Genomic DNA, 27,475 nt, shown 5'->3' with positions numbered 1-27,475 from the left:
ATAACCTACTCAGTGGCCTTGTGGTTAGAGTGTCCGCCCTATATCTTTGGTTAGACCACCAAAAATGATTCCCGAGCGCGGCCACCGCTGCTGCTCACTGCTCCCCTCACCTCCCAGGGGAGTGAACAAGAGGATGGGTCGACAAATTTCACCACACCTAGTGTGCGTGTGACAATCATTGGTACTTTAACTTGAACTTAACAATATTTGTGACATGAGAACATAGCACGCAACTAAAAAAGTATCGACTGCCACAGTACTGATACTACTAGTCCTGGTATCGACACTGCCGATTTTCGCGTCGTCGCTGGTATCAGGGTGACTCTCCGCAGACATACTCGCTTCACAGATTGTTTGATGGCTGCCAGAAGAACTTGCTAACACAGTTTTTGTAACGAAGTGTTACAATGGAGCAACAATTCCAAGACATTGATTGTTCGGGGAGCTGGCAAAACATTTATAACGTAAGTGGACGCGGCGAAACCTTTTTTGTTTGGACGACGCTTCTTCGCTAGCGAGCAACATACATTATATTATATGGTGCCTCTTTTGAACACTTTTCCAGCTTTCATCGCCACATGTTTAAAGTTGACTAACGCGGAGGTGTCTTTTACTTCTTCACAATTGACAAGTAGCTTTAGTAGCCGAGTGAGCTAATAGTCTCCCACTTCCGTAGCACCAAAACGTGCTAGCCGCTGTTAGCTTGTGTTAGCTGGCTAGAGCTAGCATTAACTTTTACTTAGTTTTTCTGTAAATGGCGCTTGTTAGCTGGTGTCACCTGGTTGGAGTTAATCATAGCGAGTACTAACTTTTGTTTAGTTTCTGTTACAGGACGCTTGTTAGCCAATGTTAGCTGATTAGAGCTAACCATAGCCAGTAATAGCTTGTGTTTTGTTTTGTTTACATAACCACCTGTTAGCTAGTATTTGCTTGTCAAAGCTAGTAATAACTTTTAGTTTTGTAGTCACGATGAGCACCAGCTGCGTGAAGGCAGATACATATAGTGATGTTATGAGCTAGGTAACGTAAGAACGCCATTACCCAGCATGCCACAGTAGTGACACGCATGCGCAGTAGTCGCGTTTAGCCACGCCGGCGGCGGGATGTTTAGGATGAGCACCTTGTGGAGTAAACTAAGAACTCAGCCAACACGCCTCGTCTGTGTCTTTTATGATTAGACAAGACAACACATATATTTGTGTACAGCTCCACTAATGGACATTGGAGTGTTGCTTTAGGTGTACAGCTCCACTAATGGACATTGGAGTGTTACTTTCAAAGGCAAAATTAAAGTATTGCTAGAAACATAATTTTATATGGGACTTTATTGTATCATATGTATAGCACATGTTCCAAAAAGAAAAAAGCATAAAACACCTCCAGAATTAGAGATATTACAAGTCAAAGTGATGAAGCTTAGTGTTACGCTCATGACTTGGTGTAACTAAACATTACTCTATAAGGCAATTGCATTTTATTGATATTTGAAATGTATTCAATGTTTATAAATGAATATTTAAATATACTAAATGTAAAAAAGGGAATAAATATTCAAAATAAGATCATTAAATGAAATCTAGTTTGGTTACGCCATCATGAGCGCAACACAAGGTTGTAAAAGTTTCAACTACAATTCTAAATAAGATGTCAAAAGCAAACTGAAATCAAATACACACAGCTTAAAGATTGATCAATACATATTTAAATTTAGTAATACATAAATATGATGATTTATCAAAATATAAAAGAAATATACCTGAACAGAACGCTCATGATGGTTACACCAAAAAGTAACGCTATGAATCGCGTTTTTCCAAGTTTTTGGGGCATTTTTATGCTATTTCCAAGCATCTCCTTTTTATTATCGTTGATTTTAAATGGTCAAACTAATGCATATTATATGTGCATGCCCTAGTAAACAAAAAAAAAGTCATATTTATTTTGATTGTTACATTTTGAAGTACATTTGTGCAGGTGGGTGCGAATATACCCATTACCAGAGCTGTACACATTTGCAAGGCCATTTTCAAGAAGGATATTTAAACAGAAAGTACATCTTGTGAGACTGCGTCGGCCGACCGAGAAAGTCAATCTTACATTTTTGTGTTTTCCTGCAGGAAATCCGAAACCAAGCCAATGAATATTCATACAAAGTGGCCAAACTTCCTGCCAATCGATTGTTGAACCGCTACAGAGACGTTAGTCCATGTAAGTGTCATCACCTTATACATACAGTAAATCTGATCCATTATTATTATTATTATTATATGAATACATTAATGTGTCTGTCATGAATGAATGTGTGCTATATGAATAAATGGAGGTGTTATGTGAATGAATGAATATGTCATACATGAATAAATGTGTCTTGCATGAATGAATGTGTCAAATGAATGAATGTGTTTTTAATTAATCAATGAATGTGTTTTATATGAATGAATGAATGTTTTCTATACGAATAAATTAATGTTTCCTAAATGAATGAATGTGTTTTTAATTAATACATGAATATCTATTGTGATTGCCACAATGTGTTGTATGAATGAGTGTGTCCTATATAAATAAATAATGTCTTATAATAATGCATGAATGTGTCTTGAATTAATTAATGAATGCTTCATATTAATGAATGAATGTGTTTTTAATGACTGAATTAATGTGTTTTAGAATGAATGAATGAATATATCTTGAATGAATGATTGTCTTTAATGGATGAATGAATGTGTCCTATATGAATGAATGTTTTTTAATGAATGCATGAATATCACCTATTGTGATTGGCACAGTGTCTTACATGAATGAATGTGTCCTATATCTATCCATTGTCTACCGCTTGTCCCTTTTGGAGTCGCGGGGGGTGCTGGAGCGTATCTCAGCTGCATTCGGGCAGAAGGCGGGGTACACCCTGGACAAGTCGCCATCTCATCACAGGGCCAACACAGATAGACAGACAACATTCAGACTCACATTCACACATTAGGGCCAATTTTAGTGTTGCCAATCAACTATATGCCTAAATACATTTCTCATATTAATGTATGAATGTGTCTTGAATGAATGAATGCATGTGTCTCATATTAATGAATGAATGTGTCTTTAATGACTGAATTAATGTGTCTTTTATGAATGAATGTGTCCTATATGAATGAATGATTGTGTCTTTAATGGTGGAATGAATGTGTCTTATATGAATGAATGCATGTGCCCTATATGAGTGAATACCTATTGTGATTGCCACAGTGTCTTATATGAATGAATGTGTCCTATATGAATAAATATCTTATATTAATGCATGAATGTGTCTTTAATGACTGAATGAATGTATTTTATGAATGAATGAATGTGTCTTAGAATGAATTCATGTATATTGAACGAATTAATGTGTCCTATATGAATGAATGATTGTGTCTTTAATGGATGAATTAATGTGTCTTATATGAATGATGAATGTGTCCTATATGAATGCATGTTTTATATGAATGAATGTGTCCTATATGAATGTGTTTTAATGAATGAATGAATACCTATTGTGATCGCCATGTTGTCTTTATATGAATGAATGTGTCCTATATGAATGAATGTGTCTTTAATTCATGAATACATGTGTCTTTAATGAATGAATAAATACCTATTGTGATCACCGCAGTGTCTTATTAAAATTAATGTGTCCTATATGAATGAATGTGTCTCATATTAATGAATGAATGTGTGTTTATTGACTGAATGTGTCTTATAGGATTTTGTCTTTAATGAATACATTAATTTGTCTTTCCTGAACAAATGAATTTGTCTTTAATGAATTAATTAATGTATTTCTTGAAGAAATTAATTTGACTGATATTTTTTGATTTTAGATGATCACAGTCGGGTCAAGCTTGAAAACGCCGAGAATGATTACATCAATGCAAGTTTAGTCACGGTGAAAGAAGTCCAAAGAGCCTACATTCTTTCTCAGGTAAGCACTGTGCCATGATATGATGCATGGTTATGAATTATGATTTTATGTCTCTATATTAGCAGCATACACACGTCTATGACTCTTACAGAACATCCAACTAGTTGGCTCTTAACAATTCTTCAATGTTCGTACGCGAGCGAGGTACAGTACGTGTGGATCATAAATAAAAGTTTATGATGGACTTACACTTTTTAATATATTTTTGAACAGGCATGGGCAATTATTTTGACTTGGCGGCCACATTGGTCAGTAAAATGCGTCTGGGGGCCTATGTGTGTGTGTGTGTGTGTGTAGATATGTATGTATATATATTTGTATGTATATATATATATGTATGTATGTACCGTATGTATGTATTTATATATATATATGTATGTATATATATATATATATATATATATATATATATATATATATATATATATATATATATATATATATATATATATATATATATATATATATATACTACCGTTCAAAAGTTTGGGGTCACCCAAACAATTTTGTGGAATAGCCTTCATTTCTAAGAACAAGAATAGACTGTCGAGTTTCAGATGAAAGTTCTCCTTTTCTGGCCATTTTGAGCGGTTAATTGACCCCACAAATGTGATGCTCCAGAAACTCAATCTGCTCAAAAGAAGGTCAGTTTTGTAGCTTCTGTAACGAACTAAACTGTTTTCAGATGTGTGAACATGATTGCACAAGGGTTTTCTAATCATCAATTAGCCTTCTGAGCCAATGAGCAAACACATTGTACCATTAGAACACTGGAGTGATAGTTTCTGGAAATGGGCCTCTATACACCGATGTAGATATTGCACCAAAAACCAGACATTTGCAGCTAGAATAGTCATTTACCACATTAGCAATGTATAGAGTGTATTTCTTTAAGACTAGTTTAAAGTTATCTTCATTGAAAAGTACAGTGCTTTTCCTTCAAAAATAAGGACATTTCAACGTGACCCCAAACTTTTGAACGGTAGTGTGTATATATATATATATATATATATATATATCTATCTATCTATCTATCGATGTAATGTATCTGTAATGTATCGATCGATCGATACATTACAGATACATTACATCGATCGATCGATATATATATATATATATATATATATATATATATAGATAGATAGATAGATAGATAGATATATCCATCCATCCATCCGTTTTCTATCGCTTGTCCCTCGGGCGGAAGGCGTATAATCCTTGAATATATATACACAAACATACTGTATATATTTATGGCATGATAACAGCCGGATATTTCTGTGTAACAAAGGAGTGACTGACTGATAATTGTGAGACGATATTCACCGGACGTATTCTTTTATTTCTGATTTTTAACATGAGACTGTGAGTGTCTATGTCTAATGTTTTTTGACAGTGTTGTAGCTGTAAAAAGTGTCATGCTTTCTGCTGTATGTATGCTTGGTTCCCTTTTTTAAGGAACACTTTTCCTTTTGCTGTACATGCCTGTTTGTACTTTATTGATACTATGCGAGTAACATACTGGATATGTACATTATATTTCCTTATTTTTTGCCTTTAGAATGAAATGTAATTTCAAAATATTTTTTTTTACTTGCAGGGGCCTTTGAGGAACACATGTGGTCACTTCTGGCTGATGATTTGGGAACAGTGTTCCAAAGCTGTCATCATGCTGAACAGGATCATTGAGAAGGGTTCTGTAAGTACAACATCGTCATCTTCTGTCATTATGTGCTGCTACACAATTGGTAATTTTGTTGACTAAAAATGTTCGTCTTAGTTATCGTCAATGACCTATTTTCCCCCGACTAAAATAGTACGATAACGAATCAACACAAATGACAAATGCACGTTGACTAAAATAACGACAACATTTATTGACAATTTAGTCATCGAATAAAAACGAGACAAGTTAGGAATCTATCCAGTCATAGTTGCAGGTGGGAGAGGGCATGGAATAAATCACGGAGGGGATCCAATCAGAACTATTTTCTTTTTAGGGCACAGTGTTTTAGATTTTTTGCAAGAAAACGGTATTGTTACACATTTCAATACAATATGTCTTCTACACCTTTAACAAAGAGAAGAGAAGAACACTTCACTTTTACCGCGGTAGACAAGACACGTAAATTTCTCTGGTAAAAATATGACCAACTTGTCTGCAGGCTATCATGACATCTACGCAAACAGTAAGTAGGCCGAAGCTCATATTTCTGAATTACTGTTGCTATTAAAGACAGTAGAGCAGGAGCAAGGCAGCTTACTCTACAACTACTTTTGCTGTGGACCATTGCTGACATTGCTCGCTAATTTAATAAGCAATTGTCATGTTTCAAGCTAACACAACAGCAAACACAGGTATGTGAGATATATATACGTTCTAGATTTATAACACTTGTTCCTGTATATAAACGTGACAGTGTGCACACTCTGTGTAGTTTACACAATATAGAATAAAACTTTGTTTCTTCGTATGACCGTAATACATGCACACATATTTTCATACACTGGCATTGAGAGCGTTCTTTTTTTAAAATCTCTTGTAGATCAGTGCTATTTTTTGTTTGGTCATAATTGGCTGAATAAATAATAGACTTACATGATAGAATGTACACACTACATTTTAATGATGCAACATAAATTAATTACAAAGTTATTGAACATCATAGTTGAATAAGGATGTTTCTAAGTTATGCAGTCCACATTGCCAACAGTTTATGTATGCAACTTTGTGTATGTAAATAATGTAACAATTTATATTTCAGTCGACGAAATTTACTGTCTTTTAGTCCGCTAAAATGTTGAGGAATTTAGTCGACTAAAATTAAATCAATTTAGATGACTAAATTATGACTATAACTAATAAAACACCAAATTAAAAACTGCTGTCAAAATTAACACTGCAACATCCATGGTACACCAGCAAAAGTTTGCAATATTATTCATTATAATAATTTATTTTGGTCTATTAATCACTTCTCGGGGTGTAGCGTTATGAACATTTCATATCACGGTTACCAACATTTTTACTTTTATCATTACTGTCACGGTATTGTTCAATGTGATCAAAAAGTTCTTATACACACTGACATGTTAACCAAGTTTTGTTCAAAAATAAAGTAAATAGGCACACAATATACTTTCTTGGCAGAATAAACATAAATAGTGTTCTGGCTTCTTACGAGCCATTTTATCTTTAATATTTAAGTATGTTCAGCTTTCTCAGTTTTAGAATGTTTTCTTTCATAATACTCTGTCTGTAGAGTCTCCAAACTCTTGCTGTTTAATAATACTGAGTGATTTATTTTAAGTGCCAGGAATATTCTTTAAAACAAATGACTGACTGAGCACAGCACAGTGTGTTGCTGTGCTTGCGCAATACGTACTTACCTAGGTGGAAGAAAAAGTAACTAAATTAACTTATTTTAATTCATACTGTACTGTCCTATTACTTGATAACTTACTTTATTTTTTACTGACTTGCTGTCCTCGCCACACGACACTTCAAATATTGCGGCTTCCCCACATGACAGATTTTTTTTAAAGCATATTCTACATATTTTAGCCTAAATTAAGTGTTTTTTATGTCCCATATGTATCACAGTCCAGTAGTTGTCGCATTTTGTAATATTATGTTGCGGTGATTGATTAAGGTTGTTACCGAGCAGGGTGATAATGCTAACAACACGGCTGCTAATAATGCGACTGTCAAGTTGACCAAATTTTGGCAGAACAACTTCCGCCTTTTGTTTCTGCACACTCGGTTGAGGGTTCCATGTTCGATCCCTGCTTCCGCCATCCTAGTCACTTCCGTTGTGTCCTTGGGCAAGACACTTTACCCACCTGCTCCCAGTGCCACCCACACTGGTTTAAATGTAACTTAGAGATTGGGTTTCACTATGTAAAGCGCTTTGAGTCACTAGAGAAAAGCGCTATATAGATATAATTCACTTCACACTTCACATTGAAGTCCAGTTCTAACTTGGATGATGTGATGAAGTATCTCCACTTAGTGTACATATTTTAGTGGCCGGGGTAACGACGATAGCAATGACGCTTGGAGGATTCTCTGGGCTACCAGTGAGTACTGTTATATAGGGTGGAACACATTCCATGTTTAGAGGGCTCTAGTTATGTCTAAAACATTTTTAGAAGGTTGTGAACAGTTGTTTAAGCTCTATCTATTAAAATATTTGATTTATTAATAATAATCTTACTTCGCGAAAATGTGTTTACCATGCTCAGGCCAGGAACCAATCGGCCGTGGTAAGTGTGGGACAACTGTATTACCTTTTACCTAAGATGACTTGTTTTAATTCATAGCGACTTGATACTTTTCTATTTGTGCAGGAAAAGTGTGCGCAGTACTGGCCAACGACTGAAGAGCAGCAGATGTCTTTCACAGACACTGGATTTGTTGTACGGCTACTTTCAGAGGAAGACCAATCCTACTTCACAATCCGGGTGCTAGAATTACAGAACACAAAGGTAATGTAATGCAGGAGGAAGACTAAAGATTTATGTCATGTTTGGCTGAGGCAAAACTCCAAGTTGTAAATATGTATTTACCGTGTATCGATTGTCTTGTCAAATACCATACTAGTACTTTGGTTTTTGTGGGTTCCAAAAGGTTAGAGGAAAAGCGAATCATATAAAAACCAAAGCAATTTTTACCATAAGAAATTATGGCTATGTCCATACTGCCAAACATATGAAAACACAACATTTAAAAGAGAATATTAATAGTTTTATATGCAGTAAACAATGTGATATACTACTGTACATATACAGTAAATGATGAATGAAATATTTCAATTAATAGTTAACTTTACTTTAGCTTTGTTGAACACTCAATTGTCTGGCCAGCCTGCATACTGCTACCGTTTTGCTGTAGACAAGTACAGACGGCGGTGTGCAGTCCATGTGCTTGCAGGGCTCTTTGTGATAGTAGGACGATATCTCTCACGGCACTCGTAGGAGTCTTGACTAGGCTTGACCTTATTAGAACTCTTGTGAGTGAAGTGCCAGCTGGCTGTACCCCTTGGGTAAGTGCCTTGAATCGCAGGCAAACACGGCAATAAGATCAAGCACAGGTCCCTATAGTGTTAGGCCTCGGCCTCAAGGATTTCCTCAAATTAACATCACTTTTTAAGTGTCAGGTAACAGTAACTTCTCACTTCAGGGATTGACTGACTACAGTGTTCAATGCTATGTGCCCTTTAAAGATTCAAGGAACTTTATTGTCAGACCAAGCCCTACCCATACACCATTATTGCGGGTCTGCCAAGGCAAGCGAGCCCTCGTCCTCAATATTCAACATCATCAGGCTATTATCTGACTTTAACCAGCCACTCCAGCCATTGTGCTGCTCCGGTCACTATCGGATATTCAGTAACTTGGTCAGGTGTGTGGGGCTGTCCCTGAGCAACGATTTTCCCACCTTAAACCTCTCACGCACAGGCACCATCATCAGCTTGCGTTACCAATCCTTTCCAAGTCCTTCGGGGATAGGCGAGTGGTGAACTCAGCAGATGTTGTCCACACCGGATGGAGCACAGGGGGCTCCTTCTATATAGAAACTGACCAGTCTTTTTTTAGGGAAAGCTCTGGTTATCCCAATTCGGGGAAGGGACAATAAAAGATGTCCTAAACATAGCACATTCTCGTACCAGAAACTATTCTTCCTAAAAACACATTGTGACTTTCGGTGAGATATGTATGACCTTTGCTTTAAGGAATCTCCAAGAGAAACGCTGAGAGCTGCTAGTTAGCCTCTACTTTTATGTTTTTTGATTTGACAAAGGCGTTAGACACTGTAAACATTGAAGCTCTTGGATGGTCCCAGAAACATTCAAATGCCCCGCCATGTTTATCAGTCTCATCTGCCTTTTCTATGATGACATGAGAGGCCAAGTTGTTTAAATCTTTATTTATCTTAAATAGTCTCAAACAGGGCTACGTACTGGCTTCAACACTTTTCTGAATGTTCCTCACAGCTGTGATGAAAGAAGTCTTTAGGACAGATGAGGGCATTTGCTATACTTATTTATTCAACATCGCCCATCTCCGAGTCAACATTAAGGTTCAGAAGGAATCGGTCAGAAACTAATGTTTGGGGACGATCTGCAGTGCTGGGATTGGGCATCCTAGGACCTTTGCCTTGGTGGACACCTGCCCGGTCTTGGTGAGAACACCGATTATTCATTATCTGTTATTTTTAAAGCTTCAAAAAGCTCCTAATTGATTGCTTTGCAAGAGCCACAAAGAAATATGGATTGTGTGAAGAAGACCGAAGTTCAATATCAACTGCGTGGAAGTATCAACGGCGTGGCGAAGTTGGTAGAGTGGCCGTGCCAGCAATCGGAGGGTTGCTGGTTACTGGGGTTCAATCCCCACCTTCTACCATCCTAGTCACGTCCGTTGTGTCCTTGGGCAAGACGATTCACCCTTGCTCCTGATGGGTGCTGGTTAGGGCCTTGCATGGCTGCACCCCCCATCAGTGTGTGAATGTGTGTGTGAATGGGTGAATGTGGAAATACTGTCAAAGCGCTTTGACAGCTTTAAAGGTAGAAAAGCGCTATACAAGTATAACCCATTTTTCATTTATTATAACTTAACCAATGCCTGGTGCAGTGCAAGCTGATACTGTTATAAACCTCAATCGAAAAGTTCTGAAATCTGTTCAATCTTCCTTTCTCTTTCTGTCACTCTTCATCCTAATGGATGATGATGGTTCCTTTCTGTATATAAGGTATTTTGGTTGGGGATTATTATTTGTGTGTCTTCGAATGGCTGATCAAACCAATCTTCGACTTGCATGTTCTGCCACACGCTGGACATGTCAGGCTCTAATTTGTGGAAGTCGGTGTGGCCAAACTTGGCGCTTTCTGTGTTTATCCTGTCTGACAGCTCTGTGCTTGTTCTCCACAGTCTGCACGCCCTACTTAATACAAGCTCTCCATTGTTCCCTGTCACATGCTTGGTCCTTCTAAGAATCAGAGGAAATGTTTGCCTTTTTTAATTTCTGTGGAGGACATCCTTAAATCAAAACCGCTGCCCGCATCGCTTACAAAAACCATGAAAAGTTGGCCGTACAAAATGTCTGTAGGTCGTCTTCTGTCAGGCATCCAAAACACATGTCCTGCTCATTGTAGTGGACCAAGGTGGAGACAGTAGGCATCTCAGCTCTGGCCAGAACCTCAATATTTGACACATTACTATAGTCTGTCGAGTTCCCTGAGGTGACATTGGTATGGGCACCAGGTCTCACTCACATACAACATGGTTGAGGTAATCACTCCCATATACACTTTGCATTTGGTAATCATTTTGATGTTTTAAGACCAAACATGCTCGTCCAGTTGACCAAATATAAAACAGGCTTTTCTGATTGTAGCTTCAAACTCAATATCAAGGGAAGCTGTTGGTGTCATGATGCTGCCCAGGTAGCAGATCTTCTAAACTGGGTGTAGCAGAGTGTTGTGTATGTATATCCAGGACCACTGTAATCTGTTCCTGGTTCTGGTTGGTACAACAATACAGTCTTTGTCAGGCTTGTAGTCAACCCAAATTGTTTGGCTGAGATTGCAAAGTGAGTAGTAAACTTCTGCAGGTCGTCAAGTGCGTGGGAGATCAAGGCACAATCATCGGTGAATTGAAACTAATAAACCACCACAGTTCTCACTTTAGAGGTTACTTTTAGTCGAGACAGGTTGAGAGTCCGCCATCAGTTCTGGTTTGCAAGTATACGCTTGAGTTCAGATTTAGTGTGGCATCCTGAACAACTTGTTTGACACAATTTCTGATATGAAATTGGTCAGACAGCTCACCACTTATACTTATGCGCCCCTTTATTCCTTCATGGGATTGCCGGATTTTGCTTGTCAGACAGGGTGGGAAGCCAAACCTGGGTAAGAGTTTCCACAGGCTCTCTCTCCTGACTGTGTCAAAAGTCTAGGATAAATCTATACATTTTATATACAGATTCCTTTGCTGTTCAACACATTTTTCCTGCAGCTGTCATGACGAAAATTTTCTTTGCTTTGCAAGAGCCACAACGAAATATGGATTGACCATCAATGTGAATAAGACAGAAGTTCTATATTAACTACCGTCTGGTTCAGTGCATGCTGATCTTGTGTTTTAACCTGATTGGGAAAGTTTCCAACTATGTTCAATCTTTCAAGTACCTTGGGAGTACTCTGTCTTCCACCACAGATGACAAAATCAACTACCGAATCAGCCAAACTCACTCCTCCTTCAGTAGCTTGCAATTGCAGGTCTTCAAATCCCATTATATTAAACTTCAGACCAACATCAAAGTCTATGTGTCGGTCGTGCGGGCATTTTTAATGTACGGCTGTGAGGCTTGGTCTACGCTAAGTCGACACATCAAAATTGTAGAGAAATTCCACCCGAGGCAACTGAGATATTTGATGAGAATCCGATGACAAGACCACATCACCAACCAAGACATTGAGTCAAAAGTAACCAAGAACCTGCTACAATTGATTGGCCATGTAGCAAGGATGACTCAAGACCGATTGGCCAAACAGATTTTTTACTCAAAATGAGATATTGAAAATCGATCTGTAGGAGGACAACGCAAATTGTTGAAGGACATTTTAAAGACATTTAACATTGACCCTGCAACATGGTAACATAAAATGACCAATCGAACAGACTGGCATCTAACAATTAGAGCACGTGTGGCTCATCTGGACAAATGTAGATGCTGAGAACAAGCGTGCTAAGCACCACCTCAGTTGCCGACAGCAGCAAGCAGCCAATGTTAAAGAATAGGACGATACAGCCACCATCGCTCCCACAAGCATCAGACATAACTGTATTTTCCTGATGTTGATTAGGTTTTTTTCAGACGTCCAAAACAAGAATTTAATACTTTTGTTGGCAAAGGTGGTGATGAGCGGAGAGGAAGGAGAGGAGGCAAAAGGCACATGGAGACCACCTTTGTACTGTGTTATATCTGAAATTTGATAGTGTTTCTCACCTTCTTTATCAAAGAGCTGGCACTCACATCACATTTTGTGTTGCAGACTGGGGAGAGGAGAGAGATTTACCACTTTCACTACACTGCATGGCCTGATTTTGGTGTTCCAGAATCTCCCGCCTCCTTTCTCAACTTCCTCTTCAAGGTTCGGAATTCCGGCTCACTGGGTGCAGAGCACGGACCCTCAGTGGTGCACTGCAGTGCTGGGATTGGGCGTTCTGGGACCTTTGCCTTGGTGGACACCTGCCTGGTCTTGGTGAGAACACAGATTATTCATTATTTTTCTTTTTACAGCTTATTTAACAACAGAACATGGAGTTATTAACTTTTGGGTGTTTCTTTTCCTGCTGCGATAGTGGTAGAAAAATTGACAATATAGGATCTTTGAAATCTTTAAAGTCTTGAAATCGAGGTTCCACTGAAAATAGGTTTCAGATACGGAAAGTGACCGGTAGGGTCGGTTTTTGTTGTAAACGTCTGGTTTTTGCTGTGTTTAAAAAAAAATTTGAATCCAAAAGCGCACAAAGATTTTTATAGGTTGTTGTTGTAGATAGTGTTTGATTGGCCAGAACTATTGAATTTCATAGTGTACAGATAAAAGCTTCCTGGGTGAGTAAAAGTACTTTGGACTACAACTGAAAAAAAATGGCTCTTTAAGTAAACTTCTACCATATATGGAGATATCTGCTGACGTAGATAAGGCAAAACACCTCAGTCACGTTTTAAATTCTTAACCGCACATTTGGAGGAAGGCAAAATTGTTTTATAAATAACTCTGCCATGCCTGCATGGTTGGATTTCGAATTTTCAGAACTTATGGGGATCCCAACTACACATAACAGGCACAAACAGGTAAGAAAAGTTGGTTTTGCATAATAGGGCCCCCTTAAAAACTTTTTGACCTTTTATGATGGATTATCCTAGCAACTCTATAATAACGTTTTGCAAAATACATATTGGATTCATTTCCACAGGTGAGAACCATGCAAGCATGTAACATTTTTTCCCTGCTTTCACTTGACTTCTCGCTAGAATGCTCTTGTCTGCCCACCGTATGTGTGGGCAACAGCAACCAGACTCATGAAAACCAGCAATTGAATTCTATAGTAAAAGTTAGTGTAATATTGTGTAAGTGTGGAGGAGCCAATCTAAAACAGTCATGAATGGAAAAAGTACAGATGGCGCTTTGCTTCATGGTATTTAATTTTGACGTGTTATGCGATTGCGGTCACATGACAAATGTCAGCATTTTTCTACAGCCTGTTCATTCTCATGAGGAAGGACATGTTTTACAGATGGATCGAAGGAATAACCCATCCTCAGTGGACATCCAGCAGGTCCTTCTTGACATGAGGGATTACCGAATGGGCTTGATCCAGACTCCTGACCAGCTCCGTTTCTCATACATGGCCGTCATTGAGGGAGCCAAAGTCCCTGGGAGCAACAATTCAGTGCAGGTAGCAACAAAAACGAGGTCACTTTCCGGTGTCGCTGCCCACACAAGTGTGTGAATGTATCGATGTAAACACCAAAAAATTTAGTTACTGTACACAAATTCAATGTAGAAACATTTGTTGTTTCAAAACTCAAGACTCACTTCCGGTAAATTAGCACTGAAGCAATTGATCCTGTCTCAGAACCAGCCAATAAGGTGAGTTTTGAAGCATTCCCTAAAGTTTAGACAAAAGTATGATGTACACGCTTGATCAAAATTTAGTACCAGTTGAAAAATGTAAAAAATTTAGCGCTTTACACTGTTGGAGAACTGCACTTTTTTGGAATTTTGCCTATTATTCACAATGCTTATGGGAAACAAAAATACTTGTTTTTTTCTCTTTTTTAATTCATTTTAATTTGTCATATACGGCTCAAAGTCGAAGGTTAAAGGTGCCTGATGTAATAATTTCATGTCAACTTCCGTGTTCAGGCCGGCTCCACCCTTGTGGATTAGCTGGAGTCCACATGACCGCTAAACATGCCTTAGACCAGTGTTTTTCAACCTTTTCTGAGCCAAGGCACATTTTTTTCATTGAAAAAATCCCGAGGCCCACCACCAGCAGAAAACATTAAAAAATGAAACTCAGCAGCTGATATCGACAGTAAAAAGTCATTCTCGCAATTGTTGGATATGAATTCAAACCATAACCAACCATGCATCACTATAGCTCTTGTCTCAAAGTAGGTGTACGGTCACGACCTGTCACATCACGCCGTGACTTATTTTGAGTTTTTTGCTGTTTTCCTGTGTGTAGTGTTTTAGTTTTAGTCTTGCGCGTTTCTATTTTGGTGTTGATTGTCATGGCATGTACGGATGTACTTTGTGGACGCCGTCTGCTCCACACGTTGTAAGTCTTTGCTCTCGTCCAGCATTCTGTTTTTGTTTCCTTGCAACCAGTTCAGTTTTAGCTACGTTTTGCATAGGCATCTCTAAGCTTCAATGCCTTTTCTTAGCGACACTAGCCTTTTGTTTATTTTTGGTTTAAGCGTTAGATACCTTTTCACCTGCAAACCATCGTCGTCGTTCCCGACATCTACAAAGCAATTAGCTACCTGCTGCCACCTACTGATATTGAAGAGTATTACACGGTTACTCTGCCGAGCTCTAGACAGCACAGACACTCAACAACGGCACATTTGCGGATTACAATTACTGGTTTGCAAAAAATATTTTTAACCCAATTAGGTGAAATTACATAATCTCCCACGGCACACCAAACAATATCTCACTGTAAACTAGTGTGCCGCGGCACAGTGGTTGAAATTCACTGCCTTAAACCAATTCCGCTGGGCAACATGGACCATGCCTTAGTGACATCATCCGTAATTCACGTTGGCCCGTTGAACGTTTGATCAATTGCGAATAAATCTTTTTCATTGAAAGATCTTTTCTCAAGAGAAAAACTGGACATCAAGTTTTTTCGGAGACATGGCAGAGAGAGAAAGAGTTTGTTCAGTTAAATGAACTCTGCCCAGCTCGCTGCTCTGCTGTAGTGGTGGCCTGGCCTTTGTACACAGGGATGAGTACACATGCAAGTGCAATGTGATCCAGTTTCAATAATTCTCTTTTTTTTTTAATCGTAGCTGGTCAAGGTGGGGTTTTCATCCCCTTTTTTCTGTGTATTGATCTACCGTCCTCCAGGCCCTGCTGCTGTCTTTTAAAGGATGCTAGTGATTTCTTGTTCTCTTTAATAAAGTTGGAGCCTGTTGTAATCTTTGGGGATTTTAACCTTCACATTGATGACGGCTATTCTTGCTCTGCAATGGAACTTTGAACATTAACTGAAGCTTGTTATTTGTAGCATGTTTCTCAGCCCACTCATCAAAAAGGCCGTATTTTAGACTTAGTTTTTTGCACTTGGCTTAGACATTTTAAAAGTGTCTGTAAATTATGTTCACATGAGTGATCATAGTCTTGTTTTGTGTGATCTGCACTCTAGTCCTGAGCCCAAGCCTTCAGGAGTCAGGTCTCAGAGGCGTGTGTATGTGTATGTGCAGGTTTAACCCTCTTTTTGCCATGGATTTTTTTGATGTGGACGATCCCAATCACTGTTTTAACAATCACTGTGGGACAATTCTGGATCAGTTGGCTCCTGTTAAATCCAACTTGTCCATACAGAAAAAAGTGTGCCCTTGGACAAATGAAGATATCGTAAGACTTAAGAGACTATGTCGAAAGACTGAACGCATGTGGAAATCCACTTATCTTGAGATGCACAGGCTTTATCTCCGTGATCTTGTGTCATCCTACTATGTGATGGTTTAAAATGCCAGCTCTGACTATATATCCGTCAACTAGTAACGTTGAATAAGAAAAATCTCCAAGTGTTGTTTGACACTATAAATTCTCTTGTATGTTCTGCTGCTCCAGTTACCCTTGTTTTTTGTGAAGCTGACATTTGTTGATATTTCGCCACTAGTGACCAAGATGAAGCCTTCCTCCTGTTCACCGGACGTCCTTCCTTGTAGGTCCTTCCTGAAAGTGTTTAAGGAAATTGGCCCTTGTGTTACCAAAATGGTTAAGTTTTCTTTGTTTACTGGTGTTTTACCCAATGCTTTCGAACATGCCATAGTGGAGCCATTACTAAAAAAACGTGTTTAGACTCGATGGATCTGAATAGATTTAGGCCCATTTCTAAGCGGCTGTACCTGTCTAAGATCCTCGAGAAGGTGATCTGTGAACAGCTGACATCCATCAGTCATTTCAGTCCTGTTTCTGTAAACAACAGTCTACGGAAACAAGCTTATTGAAAGTGTCTAGCGACATTATGATCCCTGCTGATTCAGGAAAAATATACTGTTGTAGTTCTCTTGGATCTGTCCTCAGTCTTTGACACCATTGACCAGGGATCAAGTAAGACTGGCAGGGTCAGTTCTACAGTGGTTATCCTCATTTATCAAGGCATAGCTTTAGTTGTACAGCTAAACAAATGTGTTGTGTGGAGTGCCTCAAGGTTCCGTTTTGGGTCCTGTATTATTTTTGCTGTATTTGAACCCTTAACCAAAGATCATCCAAAGGTTTCTTTTTCTTTTTACTTTTTTGCTGATGACATCCAGCTCTATTGCTTTTTTAAGCCGTCGGAGATCCAGAAGCTTAACTCCTTGCTTCATTGTTTAGTGGCCATAAAACAATAGCAAAGCGATAACTCTCTGCAGCTAAATGCAGATAAAACAGAAACACTGTTTATTGCACCTGATGATTTAGTTCTTGTGATTAAACCGTACTCTGGTGACTTGGGTCAGTCTACTAAGCTAAGCCTTAGACATTTAGGAGTTTTCTTTTACAAGGTCAGGGTTTCTTTAATGGTACCCTGAGGTAAAATAGTTGTGCAGACATTTGTAATTCAGCGTCAAGACAGAATGAAACAAGCAAACACAAATCATATAAAACATAAAAACATTAAAAACCACAAACGATCACCAGTATACAGCCTGTAGAACAATAAAAATATATAACCTAATAAACCAATAAAATCATTGTGATTAAAGTGTTATGGCATAATAAATAAAATAAATCACCATAGCCTTATTTAAGCGTGTGATGGCAGCAGGTACATAAGTATTCTTATATCGTTTAGTCCTACAAAAAAGAACAACGTACTGCCGACCAGAGCGAAGGAACTGAGATTCACTGTGTAAAGGATGATCGGTGCAGTGATGAATAATACAGCTCGCCTTGCGCTGCAGCTGTGTGGCACAGATGTCAGAGGTTGAGTTGCGGCTCACCAATTAGCTTACTAGCCCACTTTACAATTTGATTTACTGCAGACTTGTTTGTCAAAGACAAACTACCAAACCATGACACCAGGGAGAAGGACAAAATCGATTCAATATATGCCCGATAAAAGAGTGTCAACATGGTTCTATGTGGAGACGTGACAGTTTCCTCAGGCAATGAAGACGTTGGTGTCCCTTTTTACACACCGCCTCGCAGTTCATATAGAAGGTCAGCTTTGAGTCTATGACCATTTCAAGGTATTTGTAGCTGTCCACAAAGTCTGCAGGCTGACCTTTGATGACTGTGGTAGGTTTGGCATTGGTGTGGGTTCTAAAATCAATAATCATATCCTTCGTTTTAGATATGTTGAGCTGTAAGGATTCCTCACACCGGGATATGTTGTTAGTACTTATGCAGCTCAACAATCCGACAGCGTTCAAAGAGAGAAAGCTTCTTTTGTCTTTGCCATCAAGAGATCATGACAGTGTGAAAACCTGACAGAAAATTAACGAATAGGAGATTTTGGGCCTGATTTACTATAAAGTACTAAAACACGTGCAGACTTGATAGCACACGCAAAGCTGATCTACTAAACGTGTGCGAAGTGAATTGCGTCTGTTAAGTGAGCAGAGTAAGGCGTGCAATCCAATGAGTCTCTGTTTTCATTAATATGCTAAATATATGCTGATCAACAAAACGCCCACAATACTGGGAGGAGAAGATACAAATATAATAACTTAGCACGCGCAGTGTGATTTATCAACACTATTTTGCGTTTTACTGAGCATTTGTCAAAAGGACGAGCAAACTGTCAGTTCCACACACGACTGCAAGTTCAGTGTTCGCACTGCGCAGACAGACGATGGACAGACGAGAATCCTCCGTCCTGCGTGTGTGTGCGTGCGTGCGTGTGTGTGTATCAAAATTTTAGACGGTCAGAAGTAAAAAAAACAATTTTCATCATCTATTCACCAACATCATTTTATAATTTTAGAGCTGCTAGAGGACTTAAGGGGCTGATTAAAACAAATTAAATTGTTGCCTTTTGGTTTTTAACATATACTATATATACTATTAAAATAGCCTTATGTTGAAAAAACGTCTTGAAGTATGTATTTTTTGCCTGTTGAGCGGAGTAAGTGCAGCCTCTCCAATAAGCGCACCTTCAGCGGTAAAAAAAAAAAAGTCGTGCACTGCCCGACTGCTTCTAAAATGTCCATAAAAAGTGATAGATGTCTCCTGCATGTTTGAAAACATAGCAAAACGCCACAGGTAAGAGCATGATAACATGAATGTGCAGTAAATGAAAGTGTCTCTGTGATGATGCCCCGTATAGAACACGCAAAATCCTCACTTAAATAAGGCGGTCTGCACCACTTTACTATGGACACACAGTCTTAGTAGATCACATGCAACACGCCCACTAAATAGTATATGCTATTTTAGAGATTGCACACGCTTTTTACAGCGTGGTGTTGCGATCTTAGTAAAACAGGCCCTTTGTGTCTTGTCTGTTTAAACGTCAACAACACAGTGCAGACTATGAAAAAAGTAATTAGTGTAGTTTTCTGTTGAAAAAGTATATACAGTATACTGCAGTGTTTTTCAACCTTTTTTGAGGCAAGGCACATTTTTTTATATTAAAAAATACGGAGGCACACCACCAGCAGAAAACGTTAAAAAATGAAACTCCACTAGGTCGTCGTGCCTTATTTTGAGTTTGTTGTTGTTTTCCTGTGTGTAGTGCTTTAGTTCTTGTCTTGCACTGTTATTTTGGTGGTCCTTCCTGTTTTGTTGATGTTTTCCTATAACAGTTTCATGTCTTTGAGCGCTATTCCCTGCACCTGCTTTGTGTTAGCAAGCAAAACTATTTCAGTTGTTGCTATCCTTCTTTGTGTGGACATTGTTGATTGTCATGTCATGTACGGATGTACTTTGTGGACGCTGTAACTTTTTGCTGTCGTCCAGCATTCTGTTTCTCTTTACTTTGTAGCCAGTTCAGTTCTACTTTCGTTTTGCATAGCCTTTGCCTTTTCCTTTCCCTTTTGTTCATTTTTGGTTTAAGCATTACATACCTTTTTTACCTGCACGCTGCCACCCGCTGTGGTCTGCATTTTGGGATCACATCCTAGTCTCACCTGACACATTCCGACTTTTACAAAGCAATTAACTACCTGCTGCCACCTACTGCCATGGAGTATTACGTGGTTACCCTGCCGAGTTCTACACGGCACAGACACTAAGCAACGGCACATTATTTGCAGATTATAATTATTGATATTTTTTGGACCAATTAGGTGAAGTTGCATAATTTCCTAGGGCACACCAGACAGTATCTCACGGCACACTAGTGTGCCACAGCACAGTGGTTGAAAAACACTGGTATACTGAACATTAGTTCACAGTGCTTTTAAACTCTGTGATATACAGTAGATACACACTTCCATGTGATGTAATGCAGTTGTACAAGACTGAAAAGTACTTTCCTTGGATTTAGATCAAGAACCGGAATGATTTGGAAAAAGACCTGCCGCCTCCTCCACCCCCACCTAGACCTCACGTCAACAACAGATTGGACTCCAAAGTGCAGCATCTGCTGCAAGGAGACAACAAAGACCACAACCAAGCAGACCCCAGTGGACAGTAAGAAATATTTCTTTGTTCAGTCATATACAGTCACATCTACTATGAAAAATAACTATCGTATTTCATTTATTCATTCATAATCAATCAAACTTCCTATAAAAAAAGAACTATCTTATTCAACTTATTCTGTCATCCTGAATCACACTTAATATAGAAAACAACTTTTTTTAATTCACTTCCACAGTCTTCTTCAATCACACTTACCGTACTATAAAAAAATAACTTTTTTATTTAACTTATTCAGTCATCCTCGGTCACACTTACTATAAAAAGAACTTTTTTATTTAACTTATCCAGTCATATTCAATCACCCTTACTATAAAAAATTAGTTGTTTTAACTTATTAATTCATATTCAATCACGCTTACTATAAAAAATAACTATCTTATTTAACTTATTCAGTCATATTTAATCACCCTTACAATGACAAAAACTTGTATTTAACTTGTTCAGTCATATTCAATATCACTTATTATAAAAATAACTTATTTAACTTATTCGGTCATATTCAATCACACTTACTATAAAAAATAACTTTTTTATTTAACTTATTCAGTCCTATTCAATATCAGTTACTCTAGAAAACAACTATTTTATTCAACCTATTCAGTCACTTTTAATCACATTTCACTTTTTCAGTCATATTCAATCACACTTACTCTGGAAAGTAACTTTTATTTAACTTATTCAGTCATATTCAATCACACTTAGTATATAAAAAAAAACATTTTATTAACTTATTCACACATTAATAAAGCTTTCTTGTATTTAAGACAATAATTTTTTGCTTTAATCAGTGCATTTAAACCACATCAAAATGCAAAATCCATCATTGGTTGCTCCCTTCTAATGCAACATTATATTTGAGACTTGATTCCGGAAAACGTAATGTTTCCTCTGACAAGTAAAATACAGTGGAACTTCGATTTACGAACTTAATCGGTTCTTGAACAGGGTTTTTGTAAATTGAAAGGTTTGTATAGTGAAGCAACGTTCTCAATAAGAAACAATGTAAATATGAATAATGGGTTGCCTCGACCAAAAGTCCATATTTTAGTGAAGGTTTGTAGACTTTGAACACAATATAAACTAGTACTGTATATCAAACATACTGAGGGGGTGATGGATTAACTTTTTGTTTATTAACAATCAAAAGAAAAACAAGCTGCTGTCCTCTGTATGCGTTGCTTTGCCAACACGTGTACATACACAGAGGTCACTTTGGTGCTCTCACAAATGATCAGAAATCACAAAAACCCTTAACTTTAACAACCATATGGCTACAATAAAAAATATTTAAAAAAGTAAAATCCATTTACATTAAAGGGGGAGATGAAGAGAAAGGAGCAGACAGAAGGGTAGAACAAAGGGGCCAAGGGGACGCATTTCTCCTCCTCTGTGAAATAAGTCTGCTTTGGCATTTTTTCCAGAAAAGTCCGGCCTCATCACAATTAAAACTTGTTGTGGTGCGAAGCCTGTTTCGTAGAATTTTCCATACTTGTGAGCGCCATTAATGTACTCTTTGCAAATAGTCTTTTTTTTTTTTTTTTTTAACTCCACAACTATTTCCTCCTTTCCACGCTGGTCTGTTGATTTTTTGGGGATTCATTCTCAGGCATGTGAAATTTCAATCTGCGTTTTAAACACAAATTTTCACGTCAAAAAATTACTTTTTAAATGAAATATTAAAAATACGATTTAAGCAAAATTTGTTGACCGCTCGTCTTTGCCGCAGGTACTCGCTGGAAAGGAGGGAATCGCTGTGGACTTAGACTTAAGGCTGGAATATACTCTTGCGTCACGTAGCTAGCATCCCCTATGACGGCGTCTTTGTTTGTTTATAGCTCTTCCGTGGGGACTGCCGCGTGACTTGCAATTCTCTTCAGAAACACTAAGGGGCAGCGTTTTTCTGTGTGAGCCAGAGTCTTTTATAAAGAGGGTATGGCCAACTGAACAACAGGCGCCATGACTGCTACCAAGGACGTGTGCGGCATGCAATTGCTGTCGTTTTGATGTTAGTTTTTCAGACAAAATGATATGTCTACATATAGTTCTAAGCATACTCAAGCTCATAAACTTGCACTCTGCTGCTACATTCCTGCAGTGTTTGGTGACGAGCAGGCACCCTAACACATAGGCGCCGATCCCATGGGTGCTTCGGGGCCCGAGCACCCACGGACAATGCCTAGTACCCACGTGGGATTGATGGCAACTTTCAATCTTTAAAATAATTTTTTTAAAATCAAACTTGTTGGTAATTTTGTGGCGAGTTTGGTCCGTTTTACATAACACAAAAGTCTCAAATAATTTAGTCTATACCTAACCAAGATTACATTGTGCCCGATAATGAACCTATGACACAATCATCCTAACTTTGAACACACTACACACGAGCGAATGAAGTGCATACTTACTCAACAGCCATACATGTCACACTAAAGGTGGCAGTATGAACAATGCCAACACTGTCATAAACATGCGATATAGTGAAACCACACTAAACAACAATGACAAACACATTTTGGAAGAATATTTGCACCGCAACACAACATAAACACTACAGAACAAATTCCCAGAATTCCCTGCAGCACCAACTCTTCCGGGATGCTACAATATAAACAAACGGCATTGGTGAATTTACACCTAACATCCACTGTAATGATACCACTTACAATAGCGTATGTAGTCGATACTACTATGATTACATCGATATTTTTTAACATCACAAAATCTTCTTTCGTTTTTTAAAAATTTATATTATGTTCATAAACTCAGGAAATATGTCCCTGGACACATGAGGACTTTGAATATGACCAACGTATGATCCTGTAACTACTTGGTATCGGACTGATACCCAAATTTGTGGTATCATCCAAAACTAATGTAAAGTATCAAACAACAGAAGAAAGTGATTATTATATTTTAACAGAAGTGTAGATAGACGATGTTGAGACAGAAAATAAGCAGATGTTAACAGTAAATGAACAAGTAGATTAACCACTTGTCCTTAATATTTTTGACAAAAATAATAGAAGGATAAATGACACAATGTGTTACTGCATATGTCAGCAGACTAAATTATGAGCCTTTGTTTGTTTACTTACTACTAAAAGACAAGTTGTCTTGTATGTTCACTATTTTCTTTAAGGACAAAATTTCAATAAGAAACATATGTTTGATGTACCCTAAGATTTTTTTGTTAAAATAAAGCCAATAATGACATTTTTTGTGGTCCCCTTAATTTAGAAAAGTACCGAAATACTTTTGGTACCGGTACCAAAATATTGGTATCGGAACAACTCTAATACACACACACACACACACACTGAGCACCCACTGGCAGAAATGTAGATTGGCGCCTATGCCCTAACACCCAAAATACACATCAACTAAAAAAATTACTTATTACCCTCATTTTGCCATAATCTCCATTAGTTTTGGACCAACAATCACGGAAAAATTGTGACTTTTAACCACAAAAAGTGTAAACAAAACAAAACATTATGATTTGTACTTTTTCAGAATGTACTTGTTTTATTTTCAAACAAAGAAAACAACCTGAAGTTGTCTTTAGTTTTAAGTTATCGTGCCATGATTTTACCAGTCTGGCCTACTTGGGAATAGAATTTCCTCCATTTGGCCCGTGAGCTAAAATTAGTTAGACACCCCTGATCTAAATCGAAAGGTTTGCCAAAAGAGAGGTTTGTAAATGGAGGTTCCACTGTGTATTGTGTGTCTTATTTATTTTAAAATAACACAAATATTTCAGCGTGTGTAATAAAAGCACATTTATCATACATACAAGACAAGTTGTCTTGTATGTTCACTATTTTATTTAAGGACAACATTTCAATAAGAAACATATGTTTGATGTACCCTAAGATTTTTTTGTTAAAATAAAGCCAATAATGCCATTTTTTGTGGTCCCCTTAATTTAGAAAAGTACCGAAATACTTTTGGTACCGGTACCAAAATATTGGTATCTGGACAACTCTAATACACACACACACACACACCGAGCACCCACTGGCAGAAATGTAGATTGGCGCCTATTCCCTAACACCCAAAATACACAGATCAACTAAAATATTACTTATTACCTTCATTTTGCCATAATCTCCATTAGTTTTGGACCAACAATCACGGAAAAATTGTGACTTTTAACCACAAAAAGTGTAAAAAAAACAAAAAAACATTAGGATTTTTACTTTTTCAGAATGTACTTGTTTTATTTTCAAACAAAGAAAACAACCTGAAGTTGTCTTTATTTTTAAGTTATCGTGCCATGATTTTACCAGTCTGGCCCACTTGGGAATAGAATTTCCTCCATTTGGCCCGTGAGCTAAAATTAGTTAGACACCCCTGATCTAAATCGAAAGGTTTTGCCAAAAGAGAGGTTTGTAAATGGAGGGTCCACTGTGTATTGTGTGTCTTATTTATTTTAAAATAACACAAATATTTCAGCGTGTGTAATAAAAGCACATTTATCATACATACAAGACAAGTTGTCTTGTATGTTCACTATTTTATTTAAGGACAACATTTCAATAAGAAACATATGTTTGATGTACCCTAAGATTTTTTTGTTAAAATAAAGCCAATAATGTCATTTTTTGTGGTCCCCTTAATTTAGAAAAGTACCGAAATACTTTTGGTACCGGTACCAAAATATTGGTATCTGGACAACTCTAATACACACACACACACACACCGAGCACCCACTGGCAGAAATGTAGATTGGCGCCTATTCCCTAACACCCAAAATACACAGATCAACTAAAATATTACTTATTACCTTCATTTTGCCATAATCTCCATTAGTTTTGGACCAACAATCACGGAAAAATTGTGACTTTTAACCACAAAAAGTGTAAAAAAAACAAAAAAACATTAGGATTTGTACTTTTTCAGAATGTACTTGTTTTATTTTCAAACAAAGAAAACATCCTGAAGTTGTCTTTATTTCTAAGTTATCGTGCCATGATTTTACCAGTCTGGCCCACTTGGGAATAGAATTTCTTCCATTTGGCCCGTGAGCTAAAATTAGTTAGACACCCCTGATCTAAATCGAAAGGTTTGCCAAAAGAGAGGTTTGTAAATGGAGGGTCCACTGTGTATTGTGTGTCTATTTATTTTAAAATAACACAAATATTTCAGCGTGTGTAATAAAAGCACATTTATCAATGGCGTGGTAATAAGGGCGATACGAAGTGTAGTGTGTGTGTGCATATTGTTGCAGGCTGAGGAAGCGTCAGCGCGAAGCGAGGCTTGCTCACACGTCTCAGATGGTCCAGGACATGAAACAAAGACTGAACAAGAGCGAGCAAGAACGAGGCAAGAAGCTGTCGTGGACCTCCGTGATTCTGACTGGTGGCGGTGCTGCTGTGCTGGCTTTGGGCCTGCTGGTGTGCTGGATGTACTCCCAGTGAGCCGCTCTTCAAACGGACTGCTATTGGCGGCGGTGCCTGAGATCAGGTACTCGTCAAGTAGATTTAGAGGGTATTTATTTCTTCAGGTGGGAGCGCTAGATCAAATGAGTGCGTGTATATTTTTATGAGAATGAATCAAAATGAGTAACACCTCAGGATCTTGGTGCCAGCGTGACGATTTGCTTTCTTGCTATCTGAATGTACTGTATGACAGGAGAAAAAGAACTGTGCTGTTGTATTTGTATTTGTGTGTCAGTCATTCTCACTTTATACTCGTGGGGGATTTCCAGGAAGTGAAATTCATCGCATTGAGTATTTTTTTTAAATAACTTGTTCTTCCGTTGTCAGAGAGCAAGGTGTCCGAATATATATTTGTAGGCGAGCAGACACCTGGCCATCCGCCTTGCTCCGCCCGCTGGATAGCTTCCTTTTCACGTTATTCCCGCTGTTGAAGCATCTGTGTGGTATGTATATGAATGTATATTCTGTACATGACTATGCTCATAAGCACGTTAGCTAGGAGTGGGGCCCAGTTGTTATTTGGGCGTGTTGAAGTAGTTCAAATTCCTCTGGGTGACAGCAAATGCAAGGAAGGTGTGCCTTCAAGTCGTTTAGCAAGCCCCTTTTTGGCATTCCACCTCTCTGTCTGTGCATTACACGTAGTACATGTTGTACCTTTCAACAGCACTTAACAAGAAATACTTCAATAAAACCCTACTCTTTTCCCATAACTTTGCCTTGCATTTGTATTTCCTCAAGTCACTGCGAGGATTATTCACACCTGACGTCCAGCCTAGAATTTTACACTTTTGTGTTTACCTTTTACATGTCGCCTTTTTTCAACGCAACCTCATATGGGACTGTACACTTATTTTGTGGAGTTACATGTTGTATTGATAGTAAAGTCACACAAAAACTCAGTTGCCAATTGTGAACCCTTCTTGTAAGAATGTAAATATAACATGTGTACCGGTAATTAACAAATCTACTGTATGTACTATAGTGTTGTATCAAACTAAGTTAAATGTAGTGAAACACAAATATTTACCTTTACGCAGAAACAATTGACTAATTATGTACACAAAAACGGTAATATTTACTATGTACACATCAAACAATGTTACAATTTACTATGTACACAAAGAATGTTACTACAGTATGTACACATCAAATAATGTTACAATTTTCTGTGTACACAAAGAATGTTACTATTTGCACAT

General features: G+C 37.9%; 1 protein-coding gene across 1 annotated transcript; it reads left to right on the top strand.

Annotated features, from left to right (window-relative positions):
- The first annotated feature begins 103 nt into the window (after positions 1–103).
- ptpn2a (protein tyrosine phosphatase non-receptor type 2a) lies at positions 104–26,986 on the top strand. The gene is made up of 9 exons (XM_062029701.1): positions 104–464; positions 2,118–2,208; positions 3,855–3,955; positions 5,556–5,654; positions 8,306–8,443; positions 13,012–13,221; positions 14,261–14,422; positions 20,678–20,823; positions 26,066–26,986. Exons 1-9 carry the CDS (start codon positions 408–410, stop codon positions 26,253–26,255), a joined length of 1,194 nt encoding a protein of 397 aa, XP_061885685.1. The 5' UTR covers positions 104–407; the 3' UTR covers positions 26,256–26,986.
- The last annotated feature ends 489 nt before the right edge of the window (positions 26,987–27,475 follow it).

The sequence above is a fragment of the Entelurus aequoreus genome, linkage group LG20 (assembly GCF_033978785.1).
Source record: "Entelurus aequoreus isolate RoL-2023_Sb linkage group LG20, RoL_Eaeq_v1.1, whole genome shotgun sequence".
In the NCBI taxonomy this organism is placed as follows: Eukaryota; Metazoa; Chordata; class Actinopteri; order Syngnathiformes; family Syngnathidae; genus Entelurus; species Entelurus aequoreus.
This window is presented reverse-complemented; position numbering and strand designations above follow the sequence as displayed.

Bases quoted from the DNA above. Each gene is read 5' to 3' on its own strand.
- ptpn2a (XM_062029701.1), top strand. From the start codon at position 408: ATGGAGCAACAATTCCAAGACATTGATTGTTCGGGGAGCTGGCAAAAC. The intron at 8,444-13,011 runs GTAATGTAATGC...TTTGTGTTGCAG, and splicing joins TAGAATTACAGAACACAAAG to ACTGGGGAGAGGAGAGAGAT. The intron at 13,222-14,260 runs GTGAGAACACAG...CATGTTTTACAG, and splicing joins TGGACACCTGCCTGGTCTTG to ATGGATCGAAGGAATAACCC.